Source organism: Oryctolagus cuniculus, chromosome 14 (assembly GCF_051225735.1).
Source record: "Oryctolagus cuniculus isolate XC-2025 breed Fujian yellow rabbit chromosome 14, ASM5122573v1, whole genome shotgun sequence".
In the NCBI taxonomy this organism is placed as follows: Eukaryota; Metazoa; Chordata; class Mammalia; order Lagomorpha; family Leporidae; genus Oryctolagus; species Oryctolagus cuniculus.
Genome location: NC_142880.1, coordinates 64026162 through 64044267, shown reverse-complemented (window position 1 = coordinate 64044267; position 18106 = coordinate 64026162). Strand labels below are relative to the sequence as shown.

The following is an 18106-nucleotide window of genomic DNA, read 5'->3' as shown; positions in this document are numbered from 1 at the left end:
GGACCTTCTGCCTGGTTTCCCAGCCTTTTTCACGTGAGGGCTCACAACCCTGGCTTACGTGTGTAGCCCTGAGTGTGGTTAACAGCAGAGACTGCCTGTGGGCGGGGGTCTCCCAGGGCTCCAGCAGGCTCAGCCCCTACCAGGCAGCCCGAGGCTTGGGGAATTAATACCTAGATAGATCACCATAACTTGTTCAGGACAACCCGGTGTCTTTGAGCGCAGGCTTTGGGAAGCTGCGGTCAGCCTTACGCGTTTTTTCTTGTGATGGAGCCTCTTTTTTCTCAGTCTCCTTTCTTCCTCGTATTTCCTCATTGTGGTGAGAATATGGAGGATCTTCAAAAAAGTTTATGGAAAATGGCCATTATGAGAAAATGCTGCGTGGATTTCAGAATTTTTGTTGCGCCATTTTCCATGAACTTTTTTTTTAAAGGTTTTTTTTTTTTTTTTTTTATTTGAGAGGTAGAGTTACAGACAGTGAGAGGGAGAGACAGAGAAAGGTCTTCCTTCCATTGGTTCACTTCCCAAATGGCTGCAATGGCCAGAGCTATGCCGATCCGAAGCCAGGAGCCAGGAGCTTCTTCCGGGTCTCCCATGCGGGTGCAGGGGCCCAAGGACTTGGGACATCTTCTGCTATCCCAGGCCATAGTAGAGAGATGGATTGGAAGAGGAGCAGCCGGGACTCGAACCAGTGCCCATATGGGATGCCGGTGCCGCAGGCAGAGGATTAACCCAGTGCACCATGGTGCCAGCCCCTCCGTGAACTTTTTAAAAGTACCTCCATGTGTTCTGTAGGTTGAATATCCCTTACCCAGAAGGGCTTGAGCCTAGAAGTATCTGAGCTTTGGAGTTTCTCAGGTTTGAGAACGTTTGTGTAGCCTCTTCTGGTGGAGCCTCCCTCGTCAGAAGGCACATGGTGCTCTGAACTCTGTGATTTGTGGAGCGTCACGTTGGTGCACAATACATTTCAGATTTCTGAGTATTCGGGATTTTTGGATCACAGATACTCAAACTGAACTTGTTATTTGCTACTAGAGTTTCTACTAGCCATGGTATCGAGCTTGCAGGTGTAATTTTTTAAGTTTAATCATTAAAAATGTAAAAGCCTGTCCATGAACTAATACTGAGAAAACGCAGAACTGTTGGACTTGTCGTGCGTTGCTGGTGGGAGCACGAAGTGCTCAGGTGAACATGCGGAGACGCAGCGTTTCTGGAGAGAACTGGGGTCTGCACTCAGGCATGATGACTAGTGTAGGCATAGAAGACAGGGTGGACATCCTGCTGGAGATGTTGGTGACATTGTCCCTGTGTTTCTTCCCATGTATCTGGGTTCACCTGTTGGACCCTCTGTATGTAGTCTATGAACATAGCTGTCAGCTCAGGAACTTCTCTTGTTTCATTTATTTGCTTTCCCTCCACTGTCTCCTGTTTTCCTAGGACCTCGGTTCTTCCAGAGTGCGCCTTACACCGGCTCTCCTGTTTTCTGTCTACTTTTTTGTGCCATTCTCTGAGAATTTTCCCCTAAACTTTGTCTTCTGGTTCAGCTGTTGAGTTTCTATCAGTTTAGTGTGTATTTACAATAGATACCTTTTTTTTTAAGGATCTCTGTTCTCTCTCTCTTTTTAATGTACCCTGTTCTTTATTTATGAATGTAATATATTTTCTTATATCTAAAGATATCAAAATGTAATTTTTTCTTTCTGTAGATCCTGTGTAAGGTGCCCCCCTCCATGTTTTGACTTTTTACTTTAATATTAAAATTTTTCTGAACTCTGGTTACTTTTAGTTTAACTGAGGGGTTCTTGAAAAACAAAGAACTGATTGGAACTGTGGTTCAGCTGGATGGGACATGCTGCCTTGGGGCTTCCTTCCTGGGTGGTTAGGAAGGGCTGTCTAGTTGGGGAACTGCTGATTCTGCTGTAGGTGCTGTATCTTTGCTGTGGGCCAGCCCCAGACAGGTTTGCCTGGTGAGTACGGGCCTGGCACCCTGGATGCTGAGGCTGACGGGCGGGGCAGGAATGCCTCCACCTTCAGATTATCTAGGCCAGCAGGCCCCTGTGTTTGGAGGGGAGGTCCCCCATCTCTGTTCCCTCTGAGAGCCTTCAGTCCACGGGGATTCGGCCCCAGTTCCCCAGAGCGTAAATCTCCGTTCTTCTGCCAGGGTAAGCGTGGTTTCACAGAAAGGCAGACCCGTAGCTTACTCTGCTGGGGACTGGATCGTCTACTGTGTCTTAGTGTAAAGGAAGGCAGAACATACCAGTATTTGGATCTATGGTTTTGTGTTTGTGTTCATTCCTAGGCAACCCATAGCACAACGCTTAGTGGTAGAGACACATTTCATCACTGGAACTGGACCTCAGACATGCCCTTGGAGTGCGTCTCTCACTACGTGAGGCTCAGAAGCTACATTGATGATCCTCATTTCTCTGGTCACAAAGAGTGGAGTGACTGGAGCCCACTCAAGAACATCTCTGGTAAGCTTGTACCAGATTGGGTTCGTCTTGCTTAAGAACATGGTTTGGTTTAATCTGCGTTCTGAAATGTAGTTGGCTACCTGAAGGTCACTTGGGACACTCCCAAGCCCACTCTGCAGGAGGTTTTGGTTTCAGAAGGTGAGATAGGCTTCAAGAATCTGAGCGTTTGAAGAACTTTCTGAGCAACTGGGTAAATACCCAGGTGGGAAAATCACAGGTTTTTTTTTTTTGTTTTTTTGTTTTTTTTTTTTTTTAATGATTACAAGGGTTAGCATTGGGCCTAGCAGCTTAGCCAATCTGAAAGCCCACATCTGACGTTGCATGCCTGCCTGGGGTGGAGTTCTGGCTCTGCCCCTGCTGCAGATCTTGGGAGGCAGTGGTGATGGTTGAAGTAATTGGATTCCTGCCACCATGTTGGAGGCCCAGGTTGAGTTCCTGGCCATGGCATTGGTGGGCATTCAGGGGATGAACCAGTAGATAGAAGATCTCTCCGTCTGCCTGCCTTGCTCTGTTGCCTTTCAAAAAATATAAATAAAACAACCAGTTTCTGGCTGATTTGCAATTACACAAGAAAACGTAAATAAAGTGCATATGCAGGAAGAGTGTTGGCAGTGCAGGGGGGCGGGGGAGGGAAGGCCAGGGAAGCCATTGAAGTCCTGAAGAGGCTGGACACCGTCGTAGGCAGACCGCTGTAGGGACAGTGCCAAGAAGCAGATCGGAGGAAGGAGAGACCGGAAACAGGTGGATAAACCAGAAGAATGCACTGCCATTGGACGAAAGCTAATGCAGACGTTTATAAACTAGGACACTTGGGTTTAGAAACCGAAACCGAGACGAGATGTGCAGACCGCGCAGAGAGCTGGAGTTACCAGCTGGCTGTGCTTGCTGAAGCAGGAGTAGAGCCAAGGAGTTTGGGAGGCTGGTGGCAGCATTCACCAAGTCTGAAAGTGCATGAACAACTTAGGCAGAAAGAAGAATATGTTTATTGTGATGAGCTTGAGACATGTAAGGACACCTCCAGGCAGCGAGGCTCAGAGGCAGGTGACCGTGGAAGACAGCGTCCAGGTGAGGAACTGTTGCTGTGGGTGTAGATTTGTGGGTCTTCCATGTGTACATGTATGACATGGCATTTGTAATCTTAAAGGTTGTAACATATGGAGAAAGGAATGGGGACCCAAGGCATAGCCCTTAGAAGTGTGTGTGTTTAAGGATAGAGTGCAAGGGAGAGAGATGCATAGCCAGAGGCTTAAAAGTAGCCCAGGAAGCTACCCAGAAGAGGAGGAAATTTAGGGGAAGATTGCCGAGAAGTGGCCATTGCCTTGAGCTGTCTCAGTGGAGTGTAGGAAAAAGCCAAATTGCAGGACAGAGCAAGTGGGTAGATAGGAGAACAGAAGTGATGAAAAAGATGGGCTGTTTACAGGGGGTGAGGAAGGTGTGGCTTTTTTAGGATGTGGAGTACTTGACCATATATTTACACCAATGGAAAGGAAGAAATCTGCCCTAATACATAAAATAATTAGAAGGAATTGAATTATTTAATGGGTGATTTTTTATGGTGTGGACTTTTCACCTATCTAAATAAGCTCATGAGTTTTTCACATGTGAATATAAATACATGAATTTGAACCTTGAGACTTGGTAGGCTTTAACCTATGACCTGGGATGTTGACCCATGATCCACTTCTCCCTCACCATCACCCCTTCAGAAGAAGGTAGAATGACACACTCTTCTGTTTTTATGTGTAAGTTACCCCTTGGGAACCTGGGGACATACTTACCTCTGGGCAGCCATGGTTAGGACACGTGTAACAGTGTGTGTCACATACTGGGCTCTTTTAAAAGAGGTTTTTTTTTTTTTTTTTTTTTCCATAAGAAAGCCTATGGAGACAGCTTTACATTAAAGACTCTAAAATATTTATAATTCCTTTTGTTCTTTCCAGAGATTGCTGATTCTCCTACTAAGGTTTTCCCTCAAGACAGAGTGGTACTTGTAGGCTCAGATATAACATTTTGTTGTGTAAGTAAAGAAAAAGTGTTATCAGCACAGATTGGCCAAACAGTTTGTCCCCTGATCCATCTTGATGGGGAAAATGTCGCTATCAAGATCCAGAATATTTCTGCGTCTGCAAACAGCGGGACAAATGTGGTTTTCACAACAGAAGATAATATATTTGGAACAGTTATTTTTGCAGGATGTAAGTATATAATTTTAAAGAGAGCGTTCCTATTAACCTGTTTTAAGTCCTCCATGAAAACCTTAAATTCTTTTCTTAGGAGAGAGGAGGTTAATTCTGCATTTCCCTTATTTCTTTGCTCTTTATAATGATCTACAGAGGCACTAACACTTCATGTTTTAAAAGGAGTTCTAAGCTTGTTTCTACATAACTCTATCTGTGTGACTTATATGAGTTTTGTAATAAGATTTTGAAACACCAGCTGCTAATGTTTAAATTCTTAGTTAACAGCTTTTTTGAGTTAAGGGTAGTTAGTATACAATATTTCTTAATTCAGCATTGTTTGGAGTTCTTTCATGTAAATTAATTTCCCACCTCAAGGAAGTATATCGTTTTAACTAAATTAAAGAAATTGTAATGATTTTACACAAAGTCTTGGAACAGCAGTGTATCTTCTACACCTTTTAAATAAGAATAGTCCATCTGTCAAATTGCTGTTGGAAGTTTCCAACCGAGCTGTAAATCACTTTTTAATCCCTCATTTCTGATGTGGTATGAACTCTGATAAAACATACTATAGAAACAGTGACAGTTCTTGCATTGTTCAAAAGTAAAATGCACAGCAAATTATTTTTTGCTTTAAGGAAGCTGTGCCAATGTTATTAACATTCAGAACACATTATGTTTTGAAGGGAAATATAATCTTAACCTCATTATTTCTGTTTCCTATTAGATCCACCTGATGTTCCTCAAAAATTGAATTGTGAGACACATGACTTAAGGGAGATCATATGTAGTTGGAATCCAGGAAGACCAACCTCATTGGTGGGCCCACGCAATACAAGTTACACCTTATTGGAAAGGTATGGTAGCCAGGAGGATATGTCAAGTGACAAGGAGTACTTTGTCAAAAGACATGGAGAAGTAGTCTGTTTCATTTCTATTATGAGACAGATATAAAATACCCACACATGCTAGGTAAAATTGCATCCACTGCAGACACTGTGTGGACATGGGACACTGTGTGCTTTCTCTTTCCAGAAGCCCAGGCAACCCCTCAAATGTGAACAGAGACTTTCTGGGTGGTTGACTTAGGACTGATGGCTTTCTGTTTTCTGTATCATATGTGTTTTTTTCTCTGAGTATATAATATGTCTGTAATTAAAAATACAAGCTTTTAGTTATTAGAACTATGCCCATTCACTTTTCCCTGCTATATGTTTATCTCTTGCCATTTTGAAATTGTTTCTCTTTTAATTCAGTTTTTCAGGAAAATATGTTAGATTTAAAAGAGTTGAGGCTTCTACAAATGAAAGCTATCAGTTATTCTTTCAAATGCTTCCAAGTCAAGAAGTATATAACTTTACACTGATTGCCCACAATCCTCTGGGGTGGGCAGAAACGACACTTTCAGTTAACATAACTGAAAGAGGTAAGTCGCTACATAAACCATTTTCTTAAAAATAACTTGATAAATGGTAAAATGCCTTGAGATTAATGCAGAGTGCTTTCAGGAAGTGCTATTTTCTTTATAGTTAATGTTGTGAATTTTATTTTAAATGCTTTAAAATGTGTAGTTTCAAGTTTTAACATTTTACTCAACTTAAATGCAACTTTGAATTAGTCATTTACATGTAAGTGGCTTTATCTAACAGTTGTTGACTTCTGAAAATTTTGTCCCAGTCTTATGTGTTTTGAAGTACTTAGAGACTTACTGGTAGGTGCAAAAATGACAACTTAGAGCCTTCTGAACCTTGACCCTGGTTTTCCATGGTGACATTTTATCTAACATGATTTAAAGTCAAAACTGGGAAAACCAGGAGGTTCACACTGGTGCTGTGTTGCTAGCTGGACCGCTGAAGACTTGTGCCCTTGCTCGGTTCTCACGTGTGCGTGCTCGCGCGTGTGCGTGCGTGAGTGGGTAGTGCTAGGCCGTGCATTGCACAGATAGATTCAGTGACCATCTTCACAGTCCAGATGCAGACCTGCCCTGTCACCACAGAGGAGCTCCCTCACCTTGTCCTTCTGTCTGTGGCCTTGCAAGTGTACACACACGTGCACGCGTACACACGCATCCCTGTCCTTTGGCTGCAAGTAGCCTTCTCCTCATCTCTGTTGCTTTGTCATTTTGAGCCTGCTGTATGAATGAAATGGGATAATAGGTAACAATTGGGAGTTGGTGTTTTCAAGAATAAGGTTCCTGAGAACCATTCAAGTTACTGCATGAACAGTTTGTTAATTACCGATTATTTCTGATTTTTTTAACCAACCAGCATGTTAGTATCTCTAAACAGTGAAACATGGCTGATCTTTGTGACATTCATATGCAGATGCATAGAAGTGGGCATCGGCTCCACACCCAACTCTGCAACATGAAGAGCAGCGGCAGAGGCCACAGGGCTGGGGACTGTTTTTCCTGCCAAGGCCATTTGGATATTTGTAACACATTTGCGAGATAAACAAAGTGGTCACCTTGAAGTGAGCTGGCTGTAGATGCACTGAACTCTGAGCCCCTCCTGTGGTTGTCTTGGCAGGGTCAGAGCAAATGGTTCTGCAGGCCTGGTATGGCCTGCATGCGGATTGGTGGTTCCCCACTCGCCTTTTTTTTTTTTTTTTTTTTTTTTTTTTTAAGATTTACTTATTTATTTGAAGGAGCTACAGAGAGGGAGAGAGAGAGAGATTCCATTTGCTGGCTCACTCCCCAGATGACCACAATGGCAGGGCTGGGCCAGGCGGAAGCCAGGAGCTTTATCTGTCTCCTGTGTGGGTGCCAGGGGCCCAAGCAGCTGGACCATCTTTTGTTGCTTTTTCCCAGGCCATTAGCAGGGAGCTGGATTGGAAGTTGAGCAGCGGGACTCCACCTGGCAGCCTTATGGAGTGCTAGTGTTGCAGGTGGCGGCGTTACCCTCTGTGCCACAGTGCCGGCCGGTCTGCACCTGCCTTTCCAACGTATCGTGCACATTGCTTTGCTGCATCTTCGCTCTCGCCAGGATCCTGATCTGCAGTGCTTTAGAACATCCATGCTGCTAGTTTCAGTTTTTCTTCCTTGAAATCTGGTCTTCAGTTCCAGTGTCACAGTCCAGACTCCCCCTACTGTGCTTGCTTTTAAATTCCTGTCGTAGTCCCATGCATCTACGAGTTAGCATATGCGGCCTTGTTCGTTTTCTTTCTTTTCCGTTTGTCATTCCCTGAGTACAGCAGAAGTTCCTTAAAGGTAGAGACTGTGCCCTGCTGCCCTCTGGTATCCCTACCACCTGATGAGCAGCTGGAGCATGACTTGTTCCCAGGAACTGCTGGCATGAGGCCAGCAGCCAGCTTGTGGAGTCTGTAAAGATCAGGTAGGGTATTAGTGGTCAGCACTCCTGTTTTCTCCTGGTTTTTGTTTTCTTTCGTTCTAGTTTCTCATAGCAGAAGACAGCTTTTTGCCTTCAAATAACTATTTAAAGTGATTTATCTTTAATTTTTTTTCTTTTGCAGTTTATCCCCATACTCCTACTTCGTTCAAAGTGAAGGATGTTAACTCCACAGCTGTTACACTTTCGTGGCGTTTGCCAGGCAACTTTGCAAAGATTAGTCTGTTATGTCAAATCAGAATTAATAAACCGAATTCAGTACAAGAATTGGTGAGTGTGGTTCTTGGTAAATTTCCTTTGTGCTTATTTAGATAAGACACTTGATTTTCAAAAAACATCAGTTGTTAAGTACAGGCTCTCCGTTTATTATTGAGATGTACTAAGAACCGAGAGAGGGAGATTAGGTATCAGTGTGGTCGCACCATTTTGTCTGAAGATTATAAAGGGTAAGTGTGACTTTGTGCACAAGGTTTCTCAGGTCTGGTATAGCACCTGGCATGTAGCTGCTGTTCGATAAATTTGTGAATGAAAAAGCAGGTTTTGCTGTAACCTTCAGCATCAGTTAATGCACTCATTGGCACCAGAAAGTAGAAGTGATCTTTAAAACTACAAAGTGCAGCAGTAGGAGCAGTTATAATTGGTAATTAGAAGTCAAAACATGACTTTTTAATGCTTTTTAAATATTTAGGTTGACTTACACCAGACCATCTTGTAATTTGTGGTAAGTCAAAAGTAAATTACATTGTTCTTAAATATTCATTTGGAAATTTACTGATTTCTAGCAAGTCAGTAAAAGTCAGAACTGTAAAACGTAACCTGAAAAGCTGCTTGAAATAAGTGGTTAGGAGCTCAGAGACTTCCCTGAGACATACAGATCTGCCATTTTGTTTAGGATTGCTTCATTTTAATTTTATTTGCTTAGCTTAAGTAACTGTTGACCGTTACTACATATTTCGCACCATTGCTACAAGTTCTGAGTGCACATTAACAGAGACCTAGAAATGAGTGCCTTCCTCTGAGAAGATTCTGATTAATCCTTGGGGTCTTTTCAGGTGGCTAAACTGTATTAAAGGTTTATTGCATCACTGTTGAAAGTTGATTGATTATCACAGTTATGTCATTGACCATTATTAATTAGATTCTAAATTGGGATTAAAAAGGCATGCCAGTTTTTTTTATTGCTATTTCCAAATTGGATTTCACTGCTTGATTGGGCAGTTATATAAGAGTTTGAATACTACAGTGGATAAACTGGCTTTGGTGTTATATTTGCAAACTCAAAAGGACATCCAGTTGATGTACGTTACAAATGTAGGAGACTTTCTTATCAAGAAAATGTGTGCTGGTACATGTGTAACTATTCATATACACATGGCATGTACACAGTGGGTATACATGTTTGTTTTCTAATAGCGGAATGTCACCATCAAAGGAGTAGAAAGTTCAAGTTACCTCGTTCTTGTGGACAAGTTAAATCCATACACCATATACACTTTTTGGATTCGTTGTTCTACTGAAACCTTCTGGAAATGGAGCAAATGGAGCAGTGAGAAGCAGCATTTAACCACCGAAGCCAGTAAGTTACGAGAGGACTCATGGCCAATTATACTTTGTATCTGAAGTTTTACAACTTTTCTTTAAAGAAAATGTTATGATGATGCTCAAATTTTGCAATACCTGCTAATAAAACATCAGACATTTTAAATTAGAGTTTATAAAGCTTTGTGATAGTAGGAAAAAATGTTTGGCACAAACTCTGGGAGAGGACTTCAGAACCTATCTGTGATGTGATCGTGACTGTAGTACAAAGGTGCATATGCATAGGAAATCAGATTTGAAACCAGGGTAAGATTATAGGGTGATTTTCTCCCACTCTTTCTTTCCTGGGATTTTTTTTTTTTTTTTTTTTTTTTGACAGGCAGAGTAGACAGAGAGACAGAGAGAAAGGTCTTCCTTTGCCGTTGGTTCACCCTCCAATGGCTGCCAGGGCCAGCGTACCGCACTGATTCGATGGCAGGAGCAAGGTACTTATCCTGGTCTCCCATGGGGTGCAGGGCCCAAGCACTTGGGCCATCCTCCACTGCACTCCCTGGCCACAGCAGAGAGCTGGCCTGGAAGAGGGGCAACCGGGACAGAATCCGGCACCCCGACCGGGACTAGAACTTGGTGTGCCGGCGCCACAAGGCGGAGGATTAGCCTAGTGAGTCACAGCGCCAGCCCTTTCCTGGGATTTTAATAATGCCTCTAACTTAGATTGCCTTTCTCTTGAGAAAATCATTAATGGAAAAAACTTGTTACAATTTTTATTTGCTATCTAGATCTGAGAAATGATGCATTGGAAGTCTTGAGTGTAGTATACAAAACTGTGGTATGGGCCGGCACCGTGGCTCACTTGGCTAATCCTCTGCCTGTGGCGCTGGCAAACCAGGTTCTAGTCCCGGTCGGGATGCTGAATTCTGTCCCAGTTGATCCTCTTCCAGTCTAGCTCTCTGCTGTGGCCTGGGAGTGCAGTGGAGGATGGCCAGAGTGCTTGGGCCCTGCACCCGTATGGGAGACCAGGAGGAAGCACCCGGCTCCTGGCTTCGGATTCGCACAGCGCTGGCTGTGGTGGCCATTAGGGGAGTGAACCAACAGAAGGAAGACCTCTCTCTCTGTCTCTCTCTCACTGTCTATAACTCTCTGTCTCTCTCTCACTGTCTAACTCAGCCTGGCAAAACAAAAACCTGTGGTATGAAGTCAGACAACTGGTGTCCTGAGTATGACAATTCCAAAAACAGAATAGTATAATTTTCAGGAATCATTGGAGCAAAAGCCCTACTGTACTACATAATGTAGGAAGTATAAAGCTTCTCTTCCCACAATTAACAAACAGTAAAACAAAAAAATGATAAATGTTAGTCCAGATTTTTGTTTTTCTGCATGAAGAATAGAGATGAGGCACTCTGTGGTATACGTACAAATTATTTGTAGTATCAGAAATGGAACTTCTGCACGAGTCCAAAGAGGGAATGTACTACCAGTTTTCTATCGTCACGTGACAAATTATCCTAAAATGTAGTGGCTTATAAGAGCAGACGTCCGTGACCTCAGAGCCTGTCCGGGTCAGCTGGCTGGCCCTGGCTGGGGCTCTCCGGAGGCTGCAGTCAGGGATCTGCGTGGGGTCTGGAGGAGCCTGTCTCAGAGGGCCCGCCGTCTAGGCTCTCAGCAGGAGCCAGGCAGTGGGGGACCAGGCGGGGAGCCGGGAGGGTGCTGTAAGCCATTCGAGGGAAGTTCAGCTTCATTTTCTAAGTAGGAGCCCCTGAGCTGCTTCACATTTTACTGAACCTAAATACCTGCGAGAGAAGCCAACAGCGCCATCTCAGTTGGGGATGATGCCAGTTGGCGTCTGTGTAGCACTCATCCGCTCCGTGGGCACGCATGTCGCCTCCATCTTCAGACACTCACTTTCAAATCTCCTTCCTAGTTCCTTCAAAGGGACCAGACACTTGGAGAGAGTGGAGTTCTGACGGGAGGAATTTAATAATCTATTGGAAGGTAAGTACCTCTCTCGCTCGAACGTCGAAGTAACTGCTCTGCTGAACTGTCGGCCTTACGTGGGGATTGGGATTACAGGAGTGAGGCTTGCCCAGACGAGCCCGGGCTGCGGAGCAGTGTTGCTGAGAAGTTAGCCTTGCTCCCAGAACTTCCATAGTCCTCCTGCTGCTGCCAATTAGGCATTTTAGTGGTGATCATCTGTCTCGGATCTGAGCATTCTTCAGTTTGGTTTTATGAGGTCTATAAAAGACCTGGGGATTTCAGGAATTCCTTCACCTTCACGGCAGTGAGTAACTCAGCCAGAAACCCACTGCAAGGTAGAATCCTAAGCATTGCCTACATTTTTCTTCCTTGAATAAATCAGTGGGTACCCTACACTGTCGTACAAGTTGGGGTAATTGTCTTGCAAAGCAGTTTAGCTGTAAAAATATGTCTGAATGTTCATTTCCTTTTATCCAGTGAGTTCACTTTGGGAAATCCATATTAAAGAATTAATCCCAATTATTATGAAAAAGGAGAAAAATAGGGCACAGAAAGGTCAACCAAAATTTGTTTAGTATTGTGAAAAATTGAGAACTTAGATTTCATTGATTTGTAGACTGTTTAAGTGTACTGGTAAAAGTGTCCATGAAACATAAAGCCACTTTGGTATAAAATTACATTATCATGGGCAGTGTATATTACAGAGAAAAGTGGGAAAAAATTGAAAATTGTATAGTATGTTTAAATAAAAAATCTGGGGCTGGTGCTGCAGGTTAAGCCACTCCGGTGACACCTGCATCCCATATGGGTGTCAGTTCATGTCCCGTGTGCTCCACTTCCAATCCAGCTCCCTGCTGCTGGCCTGGAAAAGCAGTGGAAGATGGCCAGAGTGTTTGGGCCTTTACTACCCGGGTACGTGGGAGACCCAGAGGAAACTTGGTTCCTGGCTTCAGCCTGATACAGTCCTGGCCTTGGCAACCATCAGGGGAGTGAACCATGAGATGGAAGCTCTCTCTCCCTCCGTGACTCCTGACTTTCAAATAAATAAATCAGTCTTAAAAAACATTGCTGCTGACACTTAGGAAGTGAGCACTGTTTTGGCTTAATGTTTGAGTTTCTGTTCCTCGTACAGCAAAGTGTGTCTTCAGCGTCACCTCCCTCCCTCTCCGTGGATCTCTCATCCGTGTTCCGCACTGCTAACGACTTCTTTGCTGCTGCGGGACCTCGGCTCTGTGACTGGCTCATCCAGTTAGGCGTGATGGCTTTGCTGAGTCATCGTCTCTCTCTGCGACTTCTTAACGAGAGAATTTATTCGTTTGTCTTTGATAGCCTTTGCCCATTAGTGAAGCTAATGGAAAAATACTTTCCTATAATGTGTCCTGCTCATCAGAGGAGGGGACGCAGTCCCTCTCGGAGATCCCGGACCCGCAGCACAGAGCAGAAATGCAGCTTGATGGACACGGCTACATCATCAGCGTGGTGGCAAGGAATTCCGTGGGCTCGTCCCCACCATCCAGAATAGCCAGCATGGAAATCCCGCACGGTGAGTGCCTGCCATCACCCCCGTGGAGGCCTGGAGGGTGGGCTGGCTGTGGCGTCACAAGCCCCTCTGCTGGAGTCCATGGAGGGTAGGCCGGGAGCTTCATGTCCCCACACATGGAGAGTGTGTGACTGGCAGCTCCGACGTGAAGCCTGCACACGGGGCTGTCACATAATGCTGGGGAGCGGTGTGGGGAGAGGTAGTACTCGTAGGGAGAAATATCTTTGTTTATTCAAATACCGCTTTAAATCCTCTCCAAGGCCGAGGGAGTTTGCACCTTGCCCACTGTCAGGAGAGAGACTCATTGTAACCGACAGAAATTCTGTATTAATAGGAATTCTTGATTGATAACCATGTCTTCAGACAGTATAAATGAGATATCATAGGCTTTAAAAAATGTGCTGTACTTTAAGAACCCACCTGTAAACGCTGTGGACTACCGGTGACTGGGCCGTTCCCCCTAAGCTGCTCCCTGGACGCCTTTTGAGCTGTGAGCTTACGTGGCCACTTCTGCCTCTTCTTCCAGTTCCCTTTCTTCTCATTTCCTGTTCCCACTTTGCTGTCCCACCCCAAAATAGAACTTTGCTGTGACACCCACTCCTCAAGGTAGGAGAATTGGGCCAGGAGGGTCCTCTGAATACCTTGCCAGCTCTTGACCGAGGCGGTCTTGTTGCTCGCCCTTTAACTGGCTGTTTGCTGTGTGAGGTGGCCACAGGACAGTTAGGAGGAGTGGGCAAAGCACGGCACATTTCACAGATGTGGAGCACTGTCTAGAGCCCAGCTGGCGGTTCTGTCTGGAGAGGCCCTCGGGGCGGGCGTGGCAGGTGCCAGGAGCTGGGGGTTGGGACAAGCCACACTCCCAGCCCTTGGTTTTATGCGCATCCTCAAGTAGATAATGTGTTGATGTTGATGATCTCGCATTGCTGTCGCAGTGATAGGCAGTAGCCTTATTGTATCACTTATTTATTTGAAAGGCAGAAGCAGAGACTTCCCATCTGCCGATTCACTCCCCAGATGCCTGTGGGCCAGGCCAAAGCCAAGAGCAGGGAACTCGGTCCAGGTCTCCCACGTTGGTGGCAGGGACCCAAGCACTTGGGCTGTCACCTGCTGCCTTCCAGGGTGGGCATCGGGAGCAGAGCCAGGCGTGGAACGCAGGCACTTCCACGTGGGGAGGCCGTGTGCCCCGTGCTGTGTTAACTGGAACTCCCTGCTCCATGTGTTCCTCCGAGGCGATCGTGGCCCAGTCGCCAGCTTGCAGTCACCGCAGCCCGGAGCACATCGTGCTTGTGAGCACTTCTCGAGTCGGAGGCTCCGCGGCCTTGGCTCTGGTTTACGTTGTGGCTTTGTAATCAGTCTGAGCCAAGAAGCTGTTTTCTGTCCAAAGTCTTCTGTATGCTCCGCCAAATTGTTGTCTTGTTTTCAGTAGCAGTTGCTTTATGAATGCAAATTTTGTTAAAAAAAAAAAAAACCCTATGACTTTTTACTGAGCCCTTAAATAGAAATCAGTTCCAGAAACTGCTGCTTTTTCTCCAGTGACTGGGAAATTTCCCGCTCCCTCTGACCTCACTCCTGTTGCTGTCCCACAGCCTCGGGCCCCACGTCTCACCTAGACCAAGGTCGGGCAGGACCAGAAACAGGATCTCCTCAGCCCCACTCCGTCTGCTGCTCTCCCCCTCTTTACAGTGCACCTGTCTGCATCCCGGGTCCGTGCGTGTGTCTCCTTACCGGCTGCCCACTGGGCACATCCCTACTCTCCCCTCCTCCCCCAGGAAGCCCACGGTCCCCGTGGCTTCCTTGGAAGAAAGAGAAGGGACTAGTCCATACGTTGCTAACATACATGTTCACTGTGCAACAATTCTGCATGCTCTGTGCCAGAGGCTGGAGACAGAAACGAAACCCCCACCTCCCCTGCACCTGTGCCGCATCCCCTTAGTGCCCTGGCCCAGGACGTCCCTACCCAGCCCCAGGTGCTGCTTAGCTTCTGTGACCAAGTAAGTGCTGCAGCTGCTATAATAAAAAGAATAGAGCCACACTTCGAATCTTTGAAACGTTTATCTAGTTGGAGTCTGATTTTATAAAGAGTTTGGTAGGGTTCTGGCACTGTCAGCATTCTGGAATAGATGCGGAAGTATTGGCATTAGTTCCTCTCTTGGCGTTTTCTCGAATTCAGGTGCACAGCCACAAGGTCTTGGCCTATTTGGTGGGAGAGCATGGTGTTCTAGTCTCTGTATAGTGAAGTGCTCTCGGCGGCTGTGCATTTTGGTGATCTTTGCCATTTAGCATTGTTTGTCATGCCGGTGACAGACCCTTCCTTCTGTCCCAGATGATCTCCAGGTAGAGCAGGCCGTCGGGATGGGAAGGCGGATTCTCCTCACCTGGCGCCTTGACCCCAAAATGACGTGCGACTATGTGATAAAGTGGTGCAATACCTCCCGCTCTGAGCCCTGCCTCATGGACTGGAAGAAAGTGCCTTCCACCAGCAACGCAACAGTGATCGAATCTGGTAAGCTGAATCGGTGGCTCTCAGTGAACTCTGAGAAATGCCCACGTGGAGCTGGGAACGGCGGAGAGCGCGTTCCCCCTCGCTGCTGGGTGGGTGTGAGTCTGGCAGCTTGTACGTGAAAGGATTCTAATCCCCTGCTCTAGTCATTGCTTGTCGAGGAATTTGTGCTAAGATGCAATCAGAAGCAAACAGATTTAATCTAAGCATGCTCACCGCAGTATTAGTTATAATCATGAAAAGTTGCAGACACCTCAGATAGCTAGTAAGGGAGTGAGTAACCGGTGGTACATCTTGAAATGGACTGTTAAGTAGCGGTAACACACATCAAAGATGGAACTCGCATGGGGTGCTCCGGAGAAAACCACAAGGCCACGAGTCGGGGCCCTTGCCTGTGTTGGCCCAGGGCTGAGGCTGCAGGCTGGGGGAGACGGGGCAGCAAGGATCTGCAGCCCTTCCATTTCCCTGTAGGAAATGGGGGGTGGAGGTGGGGGGCTTGCCTTCCCAGGGCCTGGCCGCTGCTGAGGTGGCGAGCTGTAAGGCGAGCCGGCTCCCATAGGAACTTAGCCGCTGAGAGCTACTCGGCCACCCTCAGGCCTGCACCCGCCTCGTCCTTTGCAGTTGGAGCCCTCTTCCCAGTTCCCTATGCCTTCTGAGCAGCTGCAGAACTTGTGTCGGGCCAGGCACCCCAGGGGAGTGATGCTTCCTGAGCCTCTCACCCTCTCCCCTGGTTCTCCCTCGTGGGCTGGTGGAGTATAGGACAGCAGGCAGCCCGCTGGGCACTCACTGGGGTGCTGTGTGCAGTGCCATTCACGGCATCATGGGTGGGTTCAGTTGGTTCCCCGGGGCTATGTGGAATACGGCAAGACTTCTCAACTGCACACGACTGGGCAAAGCTGGGAAGGTCTTAGTAACTCGCTTCCTGTCTCCCTTCCTACCGGAGCCCCCACCCGCCTCTTCCCTCCTGTGAGGCTGGCTGATCGTCACAGTCCCAGCCCATCCTTGTCACTGGGCTATGCTGGGGAAGGGTGGAGGGGACATTGAGGATGTAGCCAGGGATGCAGGTTTGCGCTGAGATGCGTGAGACGCGGAGGCGCCGGCCCTGTGACAGCTGAGCAGGAACTTTGTGTGCGAGTGCGGACGGGCAGAGGCCCTGCAGGGAGAGAGGAAGCCGAGGCTCAGGGGAGCCTGGCCACTCGCCCAGGGTCACACAGCTGGCATGCGGTAGCACCAGAATTCCGTTCCACAGCCAGTCAAAGCTTCAAGAAGCTGCAAACTCTGTCCTCTCTTCCTGCCGAGCCTCTCGAACAGCAGGTAGCACGTGGCAGGCACTTCTTCCTCCTAGGCAGCCATGCTCCCATTCAGCCCTCTTCTGTCTCTCATGACCTCCAGGTGTGTTTCAATACCCTGACCCACTCCACTTCTTTGACACATGGTGGGACCCTGTGGCTTACTGATGACACATAATTGTAACAAAACAGGGTATATTCACCTAAAACCACTCTCAACATCACCCCCCAAAAAAGGTTTTAACACTAAACACATTTGGCTTAGTTTGAGTTTTCCAATAATCTTTACTTAGTACTTGCCAGCACCTAGCAAACATTTAAAGAAAAACTCAGCAAGAAGGAAAGGTAAGATTGAGACAAGTCAGTGCAGTTTTTCTTTGGCTTCTGTAATTTTAGAGGTTGACGGTCTGACTTTTGTGTTGCATGGACACATAATTGGAGAGCTGATGCTCTAACCACACGGGAATGGTGGTATTCTACCCAGTACATGCAATCCTGTGTGCTGTATCTCCCCGCACCCAGCATCTTCATTTTCCCAGGCGACCCCTGAGGTGTTCCTAATGGCCCTTTTCATATTGCTTACCCTGGCTCCCAGGGATCTGCTCAGACTCACTTGGTCTCTGACTGAAGGTTCCATGGCATCTAATGTGTGCTCTGGTACAGTGTGGGATCTTGTCTTGTTCACCTGTCTTCCCCGCCTCTGCACGCCAGGACCACGGGTTACGAAAGTGACCTGGCACCCAGTGCAGGAAGAAGTCCTCATTGCTTGCATTTAAGGAATAAAAGCACTGGTCACCTTTTTTCTCTTCAAGACATTATCATCTTAGAGTAATAATCTTTGCATTACAACAGAAGTAAATTTAATTCTAGTGTAGTGCATTTCACTCTGAATATTTACCAGTTCTGAAAATGATGCATTTTTTATTTCTTCATGTTTTTAAAAGATTCACTTGAAAGAGTTACAGAGAGACAGGAGAGAGGCAGCTATTCCCTCTGCTGGCTCACTCCCCCAGATGGCTGGAATGGCTGGGGCCAGGCCAGGAACTGCTTCCAAGTCTTCCACATGGGTGGCAAGGGTACAGGGCCGTCTGCTGCTGCCTTCCCAGGCACGTTAGCAGGGAGCTGAATCGGATGTAGAGCAGCCGGGACTCCAGCCGGCGCCCATGTGGGATGCTGGATCTGTGGGCAGTGATTAAAAATGCAGGCCTGGCACTGTGGCATCACAGGTTAATTTTTTAAAATTCTGTTTAAAGTTTTGGAAAT

General features: G+C 46.5%; 1 protein-coding gene across 5 annotated transcripts in view; it reads left to right on the top strand.

Moving 5' to 3' along the window:
• LIFR (LIF receptor subunit alpha) overlaps positions 1–18106 on the top strand; it is a 66984-nt gene that overhangs the window by 35802 nt on the left and 13076 nt on the right. For all 5 annotated transcript variants that reach the window (XM_070056650.2, XM_017344690.4, XM_089313137.1 and 2 more), the window contains exons 6-14: positions 2297–2471; positions 4412–4666; positions 5379–5508; positions 5908–6077; positions 8123–8268; positions 9412–9574; positions 11462–11532; positions 12844–13057; positions 15378–15557. In XM_070056650.2, coding sequence (XP_069912751.2) covers positions 2297–2471; positions 4412–4666; positions 5379–5508; positions 5908–6077; positions 8123–8268; positions 9412–9574; positions 11462–11532; positions 12844–13057; positions 15378–15557 — 1504 coding nt within the window. The remainder of the gene's footprint in view (positions 1–2296; positions 2472–4411; positions 4667–5378; positions 5509–5907; positions 6078–8122; positions 8269–9411; positions 9575–11461; positions 11533–12843; positions 13058–15377; positions 15558–18106) is intronic.